Raw genomic sequence first — 16033 nt, forward strand, 5'->3', positions numbered from 1 at the left:
ATGAAATATTTGATTACAAAATAACAAAATCACATGAGTGATATTTTACAAATATGTAAAAAAAAAAAAAAAAAAAAACCTCAAGAGTAGACTACCTCTTGCAGATATTCTCATCGGAGTGATACATGCAACATCGTAAGTATAATAACGAAATATTTATTTATGAATTATGATCGAATTCGCCCATGTTATTTCTGAGAAAGTAGTCTCAAAATAAACTCTTCTCAAAGAGAAAACCACTCCTTATGATTTACTCTTAATTTACTCAATATTATAGAATTATTAATTATTTATTTATGAAATATGACCAAACTCACCTGTTTCGTTTTCAAAAAAGTAATTTGAAAATGAACTTATCCTCAAGAGAAAACTACCACTTGTGATATATTTCTTAAGGAAAAATTTACACAATATTATAGAGTTACTAATACTGTACAATATTATTGAAATATTAACAAAATGGCATGACTTGTTATTGAGAAAATCGTCCGAAAGAAAAGCATCTCCGAGAATAGCTACCCCTCGTAGATATTTCAGCACAAATACGTTATGTCATATTGTCAGGTTATTAATGAAATATTTATTTATGCAATATGAACAAAATTGCGTGAGTTGTTTCTGAAAAAATAGTCCAGAAAACACCAAGAATAAACCAACCCTCGTATTTATTTTTTTCAGGACAAATCAGTTACGCCACATTTTCATGTCATTAATGAAATATTTATAAAGAAAATCGTCTGGGTTGTTTTTGAGAAAATTGTCCGAAAAAAACTACTTATATCACAGTATGGGGTTCTTTTTAGAAAATTGATGTTTGAAATATAAACAAACTCGTTAAGTAGTTTTGGAGAAAATTGCAACTTTTTAACCCTTAAACTACCATTATTTTTAAGGGTAGGAAGAAAATTCGAAACCCCGTCTGGTGGATCACATAAAAACCTTAAGTTTAAATTTTGGTTGAGATAAGCTAAACGGTAGGGCCTCTAGATGAGTGCACATGATGAACAGACGAATAGATTTCGAAAAATTACTTTTTCCATATATATGGGCCATGAAACATATAAGTACATTGAAATTTAGAATTCGATTTCTTTTCACTATCACCAAACTTTCTTCTCTCCTTTCGTCGCTCGAAAGTAAAGTAAAAAAAAAAAAATAAAGTATTTCGATCTCGCATCTAGTTAAAGTAATCGTCCGAAAACCCAACATTTTCCTTCCGGTGGTTTTTTTTTTTTTTTTTTTTTTTTTTTTTTTTTTTTTTAAGGTTTCAATTATACAAACCAATTCAATTCAGGCGGTTACACAACATATTTCTGAGACTAACTGTAGAATTGAACAGAAAGAGACCATGTACACGTTGACATTTTATTGTATCTAGAAATAAAGCGCCTCAATTAGCTTTCGAAGTACAATATCTAAATTTACTTTCGGGAAACGAGATTACTACTAAAACCGCACAACTTCAGCAGTGTTCTATTTTCTGCGCCTTTCATTTTTCGTAATTGTTTCGAACTTTCCGAAGAGAGGTTTAAGAAATGACATCTGGTTGTTTCATAGTATTAGCCCAGAGATATTCGTTTTGTTACAGACTTGTTTTTCAATGAAATGTTTAAAGAACAATTGGATCCGGTACAATATGAGTTATGAAATGAGCACTTGTATGAAATTAATTTATTGTGTTTGTCATAAAAATGAAGGTTTACTTTGCGAACCTGTAGTCCATTTCAAGTAAGTCTATTTCTCGAGTCCGAGAGAGGAGAGTACCGATTCAGAACTGAATAATAATAATAATAATAATAATAATAATAATAATAATAATAATAATAATAATAATAATAATGTCCACGTGAAACAATAAAACAAACAATCTCTTTCGCAGTAGAAACTGCTACACGATGCATAACTTGTTACATAAATTTAAATTAGTTTAGCAGTTGCTACACAAGAATTAAATAAATGAAAAGTAAAAAGTAAACTTGTACATATACACACAAGTGTACATATTCCACCACTTACTTTCATTTAATAATAATTATAATAGAATACATGTACCAAATACTCAGGGACGTCACAGGAATTTATTTCATGGGGTCCAAATTCAATATCAGAATAAATTATATTTAAAATTTGTACACTTATTCCTATTATAAGGTTAATATTACAAAATAGTTGGAATTTCGGGAATCCCGGCTTACTTCTCTGCAAACAGCAATCTACTGCTTTGCAATTACTTCTATTGCATAAACCTGATAGTGGAATAATAATATCCGACATAGGAAAGAGTAAGTGGTTTTGCTATTACCTTAAACCTTGAAATCATTTGAAACTATTGTAACTTTTGATTCTGTTTTCATACAAATTAATATCAGGCTGAATTAAATATTTTGGTGTTTCCAAAATAAAGTTATCGTTGTGCCATTGCTTCATTTGATGAAGCTTTTTCATCACACGAAAACACCAGCCAAAAAGGTGCGAAAGTAATTTTTTTTATTGACTCAAGACGTCATTTGGGGTTCTAGGGGGAGAATTGACCCCCGTAAACGAGTCATATTCATTTTAATCAATATTATACAAATGAAAATGTAAAATCTACTTGCATCAGAGGAGTCTTCTCCCCGAGCAAAATCTTAAATGATGCTGTTATCCGTTGTTCATTTATTTTCGTTTTACTTGTGCTGAATTAATGAAATTTAGATGAGTAGATTGTGGTATAATTGATTTAACAGACAGACAGGGGTAGCTGTCTCTATAAAAAGGGCGATTATACAGAAATTAGAAGAGCGAAATAAGAAAGGGGAGGTAACATACCAATTGGTCGGAAAGGGAAGTACTATGTCATAGATATTAGTTGCTATACTATGTCACATTTTGTCTGTAATAACGTGTTAGCTATAACATAAGGCAAGTTTGAGATAAAGATACTTCAAACGAAAACTTTCTTTTAGTTCGATGTTTGATTACAGAAACTGCAACTGCAACTCCAACTCCAACTTCAAATTCGTTCACCGTGCACGCACCTTCTAATCTTGAACAACAGAGATTCATAAGATACTCCAATTGTTTAGTGTGCATTCCAGAAATATAATGTAATATTTCAGCAAGATGTATTCACTTTATTTTAATTAGGTAGATTTTTGGGAGGAGCGCCATAAAGGAAGGGCACATCAGGCATTTGCCTGGCGGGTCAGTCTACCTCTGCAGACAGTATTCAATCCACTGCTATCATAGCCTTCGTAACAGTACTAATAAGTTAACAAATCTCTCCGGTTTGTCCTACCCTACGAACATCATATTGAAAACGAGATCTCTCGTAGCTATATTGTTAGCATTCCCAGTTTTCGTTCGGTAGATTCGGGTTCGATTTCCGACAGGACTTCATGTGGTTCGTTAAGTTATAGGTCCACATATTATGTATATACAACCGGCCACGTTGCTGACACCTCCATTACTCCCTCAATCAATCAAGGCAATCCATAACCTACCCCAAATTCCAAAGTATATCGTTCATTTTATTTTTGTTTTTAGTAAATACACTTTACGGTTCTCTCAAGTTGATTTGATTTTCTGTTTAGCTTCTTTTTCAACAGTGAGGCTCTATAAGACGTGGACCTACAGCTTAACTTCAGATTCGAACCGCATGAGTTCACGCCGGGAACCAAATCCCGGTCTCACGCCCCGAAGGCGTGTAATCTAACCGCTTAGTTACGAGGGAGCTCTTTCACAGTTCACGAAGACATCTATCTAATACAGCATCGTACGCAAAGGGGAGTTTCCAGTTTAACTCCCTCCTTCAACAAGATATTATGAAAAAATACACACTTGCCATACTTTATTAAGATATGTATAGAAAAATTCTGAAACTGAGCTTGAACTTCTCCTTTATGAAATTTTGTGTACGCCACTGATGTCAGAAACCAAAAACTTTCAATTAGACATCTAAATGTATTAGAAAATATAACTTTAATACATTTTACTTTGATTTACTAAGCTTCTTCAGGACTCGTTTTTATTCTTTTAGTATTTCGGAACCAACCAAATTGACAACCTTCCTTTGGTTGCTTCACCTAATTAGAATCAGTGTGTTGTAAAGTTCGTTTTATATTTCTTGCGTTTTGAATGTCAGTTGAATTGACATTTTACTGGCCCATTTTTCTGCTTAGACTGTTTTAAATAAGTTTCCCTTTGAAAAAGTACGTAAAATGACTTGCTTATCTTTACATTGTAATGGTTTAGTAAGCATGAGGATAATATTTGGTCAGTCTTTTGAAAGCTAAAATTATAACATAGCATCATCATACGTACGTTTATAGTCTCCATTTGGACAGCATAGGTGGTTAGTTAAGAGAATGCTTCGGATTGGGGAATACAGGAGTTTCTTTCATGTATGTGTATGTGTGTGTGCGTGGGTGAGTGAATGATTTTTCAGGGAGGGATATGGGGATCAATTTTACGAGCCTCTGCCCCTTTCCCACTGATCCGTTCTCAATGGAAATTAATTTTGAACAGAACGAACCTTATCAGTTTTCTGCCGTTTTGGCTTGTTTCGCTGAGTGACGAGATTTCAGATAGCATGAAACGTTTATACAAGCCTCCTGTATTTATACAGGTACCCATCTATTTCTTTGTGTGTGTGCGTTTTATGTGGATGTCATCAGGTAAACTCTATTTTGTGTTTCCTTTTTTATTTTTGTTTATTTACTTTGTCCTCATATTTGTCAATCTAGTTACTACGCGTAATTATTCAGGAAGGGGGAACAAAACAAGGTACTTAATTATGTTGTAATATTACTTTAAATCAAATTTTCCGAACCCGTAGACTGTGAAGCTCAAAGATTTTTTAATAAAATATTTTGGTATATACATCGCTCTGTTTTCAACTGGTTCTGTTTAATTAGTTTCAAATTATGTTTCCTATTTGTTTTTGTTTGCCTTTATTAAAAATAAAAATAGAGGAAGGAGATGCAAGAGTATGCAAGTTTTCTTCAAACAATTGTATTGTTGAAAATGATGGCTACAATGGAAAACTTTTACTTGCATTTAAAACTTTGAAGCTTACAGCACTACAGCACAGAATATTTGCATTGCATCTAATATATATATATATATATATATATATATATATATATATATATATATATATATATATATATATATATATATATATATATATATATATATATATATATATATAAAATATTAGATGCAATGCAGCATTATAAAAACTAAAACATGCAACTGCGTTCACTTGCCCTGTATGTAGGGGCAAAAGTACGAATGTGAAGGGGCAAAAGTACGCGCTAAGAAAATTTTAACTCGTCACTCAAAATGTTCAGTTCCTTCGTAAAATGTTTACTGCTAATCCAACAAAGGTTTCCATGTGTTACATTTAATCCAATCTTCTATTCGAGTATTACTGTAGATGCTATTGCACGATGGACAGTTATGTAATATATCATTTTTCTTTGATCTGTTGTAAGCGCTTTTCATGTTTTCTTTGCACACCTTTAATGTTCTCCTGTTTGACAGGACTCTTTGTAGCCTCTGAACAATTCCATTTTTAAGACGGTCTCCTTAAAAGATGATGATAATATTTCAGATTTTCCGACAGTTGATTTGAGTTTGGTATTGAACGTGTGACTGATGGTCGAAGAATCGTAACTAATGGTCGGCGATCTGAGAGAGGTGGTATTCTCTGAACAGTACCGTAAGCTTCTCATTGTTCAACTTCAGGACTTCTTACATTGTTTGCGGCATAAGGAATACTTTCGTTTCAAGAACTATTACTAGAATAGTTTTCAGACTGTTTCGAGAATTGATACAGTAGATGGCAAAAAACATTGTATCAATGAAAATATCTGCATTTTGTGAAACACCACCACATTACGCCAGGCACAGGATTTCCAACGGTTGCAGCCATATAATAAGCCTCAGAATACACAATTGCAACTTGAAACTCTGATATGATTGTGATGAGTGAATTCTTATCCACGAATCGCAAGTTTCCTAATAGTACGTTTCCAGAGAGCAGAATAAAGTTCGAATCAGAGGCTGAAGATTGTGGGTAACATGTGGAAGTAAAGTCAACATTGCAATACAATATTCCTTGCAAAATCTATGCACTGAACAGCAATGTGAGATGCTGGTTGTTCCAAATGAACAAAAAACCAAATTTGAATGCATATATTACTGGAAATAGTGTAACAATTGTAGGGAAAGTATTTGAGATTATGAAGCCAAAATCCGACATTATTGCTACAATACTAACTGATGACTATTCAAGTAATTCCTGTTTCATTCGTTTCCTTGGAAAATTTTAAGCAAGTAAACTGAAATCCCTAGACCCATTCATGCAACAGACAGTTATGACTGTAACATGTCGATCTTGACAAAACTTTTGGAACTTTTTGGAAACAGTGTTTAAACCAGTTTCATTTGCATGATGAATGTTCTGTGGAAGGAATCCGTCCTTTTCGACAGACGTTGCAAGATTCTGAATGAAAGGTGGCAATTTTTACTTCAGGAAAATCAACACTCAGCCTAAACATATTTTTGATGGTTATCGTACAATTGTTGATGCCTATGTGGAAATTATCTGCCTACGTATTTTCCTTTATTTGTTTGTCACAATTAAATGGGTGAGATAACTGGTTACGATCAGCAAAATTATAAGGGGAGAATAAACTTTTGAAGAATTGTTTAGACGTTTCCGTAGTATTACTTCATGAGTTGCAGCTACACCCATTTTACTTTCATCTTGCTTCATTCTTTTTCAGATCTCTTGAAGTTATTCTTCTGACAAAAGTCGACTTTGGGTTTTTAGTTTGTACGTTCGCATCATAGCGAGAATATAAGTTATAGAAACTTACTATATCTGTAATTAATCAATAAATTAATTTGAAAAAATGAATCTATAATTATTCACAAAATTTTACCTAAGATTTTGAAATAAAATCTTTAGTTACCGTCTTCTAATGTACTCTCAATAAACTAAAAACTGCATTGTCTTGTTAATGTAATGTAAAAAAAAAGTTACCTAGTTTCAACGAAAAGTAATCCGCAAACATGTCATTATGCTATAGATCTTTTCAGTTCGTAAAATGTCTTTAGTAGTAGGAACTCTCCTCTGATGTTCAGGGTAGAAGCATAACTTCAAGGTTTTTTGCTTCTGCAGTGAACAATTATTTGTCCTAGAGTTTATAGTATATGCCCTATATTACTTGTCACAATTATGTCAAAATTAATAATTTTAAATTTATTATTTGCTTCCTTCGACCTATAGGACGTATCTCCTAGAGAACGTTAGAACCAATTTTAGTTATGTTTAAAGCTTTGGTGAATCATCACTGTAGTGCTCCTTAAGGTTAGTTCTTTTAGTTCGTATGTTTGGCTTTGGATGGAATTGTTTTAAATTAGGAACACAAAGCACATCACACAAAACTTAGATGCATCGACACATAGGCCTCGACTGTGTGGGTGCTCCGGGGCTCAAGCACCTCTTGGAATTTTGCCTTGAAACTTCGAAATTATACTCTCATGATGTGAAAACACAGATAATCTATGAGCTTTACCAATGAATATAATACATTTTGTGACACTATTCAATTCTAAAACTGTCACGACATTCATTCGAGCAAGTTCTTTAGCTCTGTGCCATATAATAATAATAATAATAATAATAATAATAATCCATGTTTACAAGTGTTTAATTTTGTAGAATTATTTCTTTAAATAACGTGGAGTTTGATATTTTCGTTAATTTCTTTTCAACAAATTTAGAAAGCGTCTATATCAATTGAATTTATATAAATTACAAAACAATTTAGTCATTTTCAATTTTTTTTCACTCAAATCATTCTCAAATGTTTCAAACGCCTGATTATAATCATTATGATGTAATATTTTTCTCTGTTTCATTTGGCCAATATTGCTGAACATATTTGAAATGGAGACCCAAAATCTTAATTGTTCGAGTTTTGCTCAACACAGAGTTCAGAAAATCGTGATAAAGAAAGAGAATCTTGTCTCTTTAGAATTCAAAATAATTTCTTAGTTCATTTTATTTCACTTGCTTGTGCCTCCTTTCTGGTTTTTGACACCTCTCGGAGATTTCCCCTCTTTGATCTATCATATATATACTAATTTAGAATATCTGTCGTTGTGTGATTTACAAACCCGAAGCGCAAGCACCCGTTTGAAAAATTATATGTATATTGTCATATAAAACAGGCCTCCAGATTTCAGTTGCACAATTGATTTTAATACAGCAACAACAAAAAGGAAATGAAATGAAATCTTTGAGTTTTACGTCCCACAGTTATGCCGGCTAGGCTAAAAGAGACGGTGATGATGAGTACCCGTAATGAATGAAATGGTGGAATGAAGAAAGTGGGAGGAAACGGGAAAACCCCGAGAAAACCCACGCACACGGTGTTTGTTCTCCACAAAGTCCACTTGGCGGGGCTGGGATTGAACCCGGGACCCCAAGCACCAGAGGTAAACGCTCTACCACTGAGCCACCGCGGCCCCCAGCAAAAAGAAAACATACGAAAATGTATTAGACATGTTAAATCTACATAAGGCTTTTGTGCTGCATAAAGTATACACTAAGAAAAATGAGGAAGTCTTGGACAGGTTTTAAGTCGTTCTCGGTATTCTAATCCGATTCATAATCTTTTTACTCTTATTAACGTGTAACTGCAGTCTGTAATATAACTACCTACCAATTAGATAGTTTTCATGCAGTTTCTAAGATACTCTTATTTCGTGTAACAATTATCCTTTAGTAGAATTACTCATTGCAATCTTCACGATATGTTTTGTATATACTACTAAAAATGGTACCCCAAATTAAGCTCATTTTAACTGAAAGTGTTGAATTTAAAATTGATACGGAAGATGACCACGTAACAAGAGGATCAAACTAATAGAAACTTCCAAAGGTTGTCTCCTTTAAACAAGGCCTAGAAAGTGGAATGGAGTGTTCAACACCTAGTTTCTCAAGATTGTTTATTTAGTTGGGATGGTTCGGGTGAGATTGCTGCTACACGATTTGTATTTATGTGCATGATACATTTGCTCATGCGTTTTACATTTTTCCAGCCAGTGCAATCAACTTCTTAATACCCGCCTTTGCTCAAAAATATTATTATAACCTGGCAAGGACGCCGATCCGGGGGGCTTGGGACACCCAAAGCTCATTGTGGGCCCCCGCATTATATTTATTAATATACAATATTTGGCATAATTTGAATGCAATTGTCTTAAAATCCTCGTATATGCCTTCTGCATCTGAGTGCCTCCCCCCCCAAATTTACAGAGAAATCGGCGCCCTTGTAACCTGGACATTTGATAATGAATTATATAACATTTTAAGCTTTGACAGAAAGTAATATAAATATCAGCCACAGTTTGTGTTTTTCATACTTATGCAACTCGAGATTACGAAAAATAGGACCTACTATTAATGTAGGCTCCAAACCACGACCGAGGTCGTTCCCCACCGCACTAACTTGCATCCAAGAGAACTATATTATAGGACCAAGCAAATACCTTGATCACTTTGTCTCTAAACCATTCCGTTCAATGACAGAGGTTAAAGACATGTGAACGTGGAAGGTACAGTTGCTCAGTATATAAATCTCTGATTTAAAGTATTTTCTCTTATTCTACTCCAATCGGCGAATGCGTTGTACACAGTGTCGTGTGTTTTTGACAGTTCTGCTTTCTGTAATTTTCAACTTCCACTTTGTTTTCTATTAACTACTTCCATTATCAGTCATATTTAGTTACAGAGTATTAACAGTGGTACAATTTCAATTTGAAAATGGTTGGAAATAAAATATATATTGCCGTACAAGATACCTATTATTCCTTGTTACCAGTTTGTCTATTGGATAGCCCTACAACGAAGCTTATAATTGAGTAAAAAAATCAGAATATTTTAGGTTAAGTCTTCCAAATAATATATTACTAGATATAATTGAACGTTTCGAGCAGATTGTATACATTTCTCATAAATGATATAAACATAATGAATAATAATAAAGTAAGTGTTATAGAAAATGCCTGTCCCTATTGAATTGTATGAGTTGTCATAATCCATCTGTATTTAATGTATATATCATAGACTCCAAACAGTAGGCATTAGACGACAATATTATACATTTTAGCAGCTTTGAATTATATTTCGTGCATTATTTTGTTCAAGGAAAGAATACACGATGATCTCGGCTGTCTTTCCCCAGCAATGAGTGTTAATTTGGATTCATTCATTGCTTTATTATTATTATTATTATTATTATTATTATTATTATTATTATTCATTGCTTTACCCATGCTTTGTGAAGTTTATCAAATTCCCGAAGATATGTTCGTAATTTTGTAAATTCCAACTAGTTGGCATTTCTGGAGTTAAGTTCCTAATGTAATAAAATTTGTATGCGTAATCCAAACTGTTGCCAAATGAACATCCATTAATGTATATTTTCCTTTTCTTTGGCAGGAAATATGTCTGGTTATATTTTTTGGCGTAGAGTACATAGTAAGATTATGGTCTGCTGGCTGCAGGTCGAAATATATGGGATTCTGGGGGAGGTTACGTTTTATCCGAAAACCCATTTGTATTATTGGTAAGTACTTTCTTTTTTAAAAGTATCTTAGTAATATAAATTGTCCCTGTGTAGAAGTATGCTTAAAATGAATTAAAAATCAGGAATATAAAAATGACGAATTGCATATAGAACTTGACTTGCATGATCTGGTCAAAGTTCCATCTGTCTTTTCCTAGAATTCAGAACTTCAAAATTATTCTAAAGAAAGGCTTTGCTTCAATGGGCTTACTCTTAACTGGCTAATTACTATATATAGATTCCAGTAGCCTTTCTCTAATCCTATGTGTAGACACAGCAACTGTATTAGCTATGTACACGTGTTTATTTTTCCATATCTCAATATCACCCATGTGATCCAACCGTATTCGTCTTGTTGTATATGAGTATTGTTAAGCTATGTGTATTGACTGTTGTCAAACTCGAGTTTGTTTTGTTTCCAAATACCTGTTTGTCTCATATGTTTGAACACACACTACACATAGGATTGCAGAAGCTCGTGTTGTGTTTCTAGTCTTCAATGAATGGTGAATCCGCTTCGCCGCTATTCTGAACACGCTTCTCTGCCTCATATTATCCTGTCACATTTACAGAGAGAGAGAGAAGGAGAGAAGGCATATGCTCAAAATGAAAGTGTCTGTCGCAATATAGCAGATATCAAGTAGTGTTAATCAAACAGATCGTGTGTGTTCTAGAACAGTCAGCTACACGAACAAAGAAGTAATCCTTGTCCGATTTTCTTTTGCAAAGTGTGCTACTTGTCTGTTAACAGTACATCTTATTAACTTAGGAAAGAAAAAAACTGTTCGATATACAGTGATAAGCCAACATTATGGCCACCTGCTACTTTCTGAACGTAATCGTTGGTTCGATGTAAAAGTCACGGGCACAACAGAACCTCTCGTCAGTTGGTGACAGAGATCTCACTTGATTTGTCAGTGTAATGATTATGCGTAGAATGGGGAAGGCCGACGATATATCAGTTTGATAGGGACCAGATTGTGATGAGCGGAAGACCTTGGAAATAGCGCGTCTTGTTACGTATTCGCAAGCTGCCGTGATTAGTAACATAAAACCAACTCTAAACGACAAGATGGGGCAGCCACACATTATGAAAGATATCGGATGTCGTTGACTGTCGAGCTTGGTACAATAGGAAAGGGCGCAAATTGTGGCACAATTATCATCAGATTTCAACAGTGGTCAAAGTACAACCGTGTCTCAGTACAAAATTCTCCTTGCAATGTTAGATATAATCCTCCACAGCCGACGATCCACAGTGCACCAACGTTAACCGCATGGCATCTTCGACTACGACTGGAATATGCACCTGCCCGTAGTCCCCTACCGAGCTAACGTTGGACTTCCGAGCAATGGCATGTTCCAGTGTTGCATGGTCTGATGAATCAGAATATTGACTTAATCATCTCGATGACCGGCTCATAATCTTATCGTATTTCAAAGGAACAGCTGCTAGTGATGCGCACTGTAGGACGACAGGTCAGTAGTAACTACATTATGGTTTCGGATAAATTCAGATGTTCATTAATAGGTCCAGTAATGCGTGTGGAGGGTATAATGAGGCTCTTAGCTATCGAACATCATGAGGATATGCATTCATGTTGGTCATGTTTCCACTGGCGATGTGATATATTTCAGCAGGACAACGTTCCTTATCATAACGTCAACTTTGTACTGCTTCAAGGAGCATAATAGTGAATTTCAGTTGCTGCAGGGGTCCTCAAGCTCACCCGATCTTAACTCAAACACTTTTGGGATTTCGTTTAACGTTAAATCAGAGCTCATTGCGAAGTTTACAGCAATTCAGCAATTAAGTAATTTGCATGTGTCAATCTGGTGCGCCATGCATTGCAGCCACCTACCAAGGCTCCATTGCCTCCATACCGACCAAACAGCATTGTTTCTGTCCTGCCAGCCAGAAATAGACATACCAAATATTAAGTAGGTGATCATAATGTTTTGGTTGATCAATATATATGATGATCAATATTTAAAAGTGTATAAATAATTCTAGAATTGTTATCGTTCTATGTTAACATCTGGATTGGTCAAATAAACTTAGTAAATCGAGTATAGACGAATGTGAGCGATGAAGAAGTCACTTCAGCTTTTCATAAGAAGTCACACTGTGTAAATAACTGGTAAAACTGATGTGTTGTGTAACACTTGTATTATAAATGTTGGTCTGTCATTGTAATGTATTATGAAAAGAAGGAAAACAGTATAGTGATCCATTTTCTCTAGTTGATAGTACTCGTTATGAACTTATTATTATTATTATTATTACTAATTTACAGTATCAAAAACTGTCTCAGCAATACTGTTGTAATGCTTAATAAATAATGTAAATGTTACTCAATTAGTTTTCTAGGCTAGAATAAAACAATAACGCAGATTATTTGGTGAAAAAGTATATTAATTTAAAAGAAACAGATACAGAGAATAATAAGCAGTAGGAGCAGCTCAGTCATTGGATCATGAAATAAGTCCTACAAAGTTGCGGATTACTGAAGAAATGTTAGGTAGATGCGATAGAGTACGGAAACAAAATAGTAGTAACGAAGTTAAATTAAAAAAATGTCGAAAGGGAAGAATGAAATCTTTGGTTTTATGTTCTAGTTCCTTAAGCTAATAGAAACTAATAATTGAGGAAAGTGAACAATTAGTGGTATAATTGAAGTATGCAGCAATCTTGTCAAAGGAACGACAAGTACACTGCATTTCAGAGTGGTTACGTAAGTGAGACTTAGGTGAAAGGGTTTTATAATTTGTAAATTGGAAGGAATCAGTTGCAACAGATATTTATTGTAATAAAATTATAACTAAACAAATAACATACGTGTGTGTGTGTATATATAGCAATAACTAACGAACCGATTCCTTTTTGAAATTGCCCCATTCATTCACGGTTTAAATGTTGAAAGGGGAAAGAACATTATTATTATTATTATTTCGCATTGAGTATGTAATTTAGAGAAATTTATAGTTCAACTTTAGACTCAATAGGTTAATTCGAATTAGATTACAAAACCAAATACTACAAATCACATTCAATTTAAATATAATAGGAATCAGGGTCATTTCCCAAGTGAGCGACCAATACTTAACACAATGCTCAATCCAGATCTCACACATAAAAACAAAAAAAAAGTAAAAAAAAATAGAAAATAGTGAATATTAATCACACACTAGGAACTAATCCCGGTTCCTTATACAAACCACTTAATTTATACTTTTCACTATTTCAACTTCCCGGCACAAAACTGAAACAATTTCAATCTCACAAGCACAATAGGTGTTAATTCATCCCACTACCTTGTCTAATTACAAGGTTTGATAGGTCAGTTCAAAGAACGTAAGTTCATAAGTGGCAGCACTATAACCTATATGAACAATGTTCATCAATGTTTACATCTATATACTGAATCACAACTTTCTTTTTTTTTTTTTTTTTTTCAATTACGGTTCAAGTAGGAAACGGGAGAACTTATTGTCAACCACAAACTCATATGATCTTGGATCAAACTAATGGCTCCTCGCTCCATAGGTGAGTTCTCTGTCACTGAGACACGTATTCTCTCTCGAAAGAAGCGCAGAACAAATTTCATTATGGAAAATAAGAAGTAATAAAGCCCTTTTTATCGAGTGACTGGAATACTTTAATGAGAGTACTATAGAAGTTTGGGATAGAAAGATCAAAAACTTACAGCACACACTATATATGAAACAGAATAAGAGAATTGATGATAAAGGAACTCACAATGGGAAGTAGAGTTCAACACACAAAGATTTTTAGTACTGAAGTTAAAAGAAATTAGTCATTGCATGAAGGTTCATGTAATTACATGCTAACTGACGTTCTTTTATTCCTTTTTTTTTTCCAACGAGCAAGATCAGAGAGTAGGTGAAAAACTTTATGGACTGTACTTCACTAACTCTCTTCCTTCCTTTCTCTTTATAGTTAATCCTAGCCTCTGAGTATACATAACTTCTTTAAGACTGTTCAATATTTTATTTTTAATTCTCGAGATATTTGTCGGCTTTACCTCTAGTTTTGACCAAATTTGGGTTTAGCAGTGACTGATATCAGCCGAAACAGCTGTAACTGATAGGGAAAAAAAACAAAATGACAAATCACACCGTCGTAATATATATTGTCGTTGCTGTGATTCTTGTCTAAATCTGTCTAAACCATTCCTGAGTTGTTCTTGAATTATAGTGTTTTTACTCTTCGGCCTTGACCACATTTGACCTTTTTGCCTTAAATCAAATTTGATCAATCATCCTAATTTTAGTCCAAATTGGTCAGATCATTTCTGAGAAACTAAAACACCGACCAGTAAACTGAGGATACTAATGGTTCGCTTCATAAGATACCAATAGTGAAGAAGAGTCTACATGGTTGAATCAATACGTTAGTGTAAAAACAGAACTGCTATTCTGTAATCGCTTTATAGGGATTCTCTTGTAGTGAATCTAAAACGAAACTTTAAGTACTAGAAATTATCTAGATAATTTGTGGAGAATATGGAATGAAAATAATAAATTGTCAAAAGTTCTAGTGATTGGAACGAAACATACAAATTGGACGGGAAGAAAGTAAAACGAGTGAGTATTTCAACTACAAATACCTAGAGATAGATATTAGTGAAACTCTTAAACCGTAACGGAGAAATACAATCAAAAAATAATTGTTAAAGCAAGGCTTTAGGAAGAAAATTGTAAATAGTGAAAATTTATACTATAAGAGAGTTGCTTTAAGTTCAAATTCTAAACACCAGAAATGATGCAGTTTCTGTTTTTGGTACATAACTAAATTTGTATTAACATTTACTTTTCGCGACAATGCACAAAATTACTGATTTACTGATCATTATACCTTCAAAATCCCTTGATATACTGATTTGACTCAAACAGTATTCGTTAATTCATGTGCTGTTGATGCTTAGAAGCTCTGAAAATTCTTACTAAGAGGATTGAAAAGAAACGAAAATAAATATACGGATTAATTCATTTACAGACGCGCTAGAGACATATTTATTGCCAGAACATAAAGAACCTAAGTACGAACAATTTCTCATATCTTCTATAAATATGTTTAAAAAAACAGTACATTAATAGTAAAAACTCTAGGCCTTCTAATTCCGTATAATTGCCAGGGTTAGTGGACATTTGAAATTGGTAAACGTAAAGAGTTTATGTAACTTAAAAAGTAACGTTAAAAACTCGGAGATGGGTGTTTCATCATTTTACGTTTAATCCTGTTGTAAGTACCAATTACTACATTTCTAGAAAACAAATAGTAAATTTATAATTTAGTATTGTGATTCAGATCGTGAGATGCTTAAAATTTTTGAGAACAAATAACTTTTAATATTCTTTGTGTAATTCTTAAAGTAAGAGAT

The 16033-nt window shown here is 33.6% G+C and overlaps 1 protein-coding gene across 4 annotated transcripts in view; it reads left to right on the top strand.

Moving 5' to 3' along the window:
* The window catches only part of LOC145680853 (potassium voltage-gated channel subfamily KQT member 1-like), a 422605-nt gene that overhangs the window by 310983 nt on the left and 95589 nt on the right, over nt 1-16033 (top strand). For all 4 annotated transcript variants that reach the window (XM_081751981.1, XM_081751982.1, XM_081751983.1 and 1 more), the window contains one exon: nt 10502-10628. In XM_081751981.1, coding sequence (XP_081608107.1) covers nt 10502-10628 — 127 coding nt within the window. The remainder of the gene's footprint in view (nt 1-10501; nt 10629-16033) is intronic.

This window comes from Thermobia domestica, chromosome 3, assembly GCF_964235325.1.
Source record: "Thermobia domestica chromosome 3, izTheDome1.hap1.1, whole genome shotgun sequence".
In the NCBI taxonomy this organism is placed as follows: domain Eukaryota; kingdom Metazoa; phylum Arthropoda; class Insecta; order Zygentoma; family Lepismatidae; genus Thermobia; species Thermobia domestica.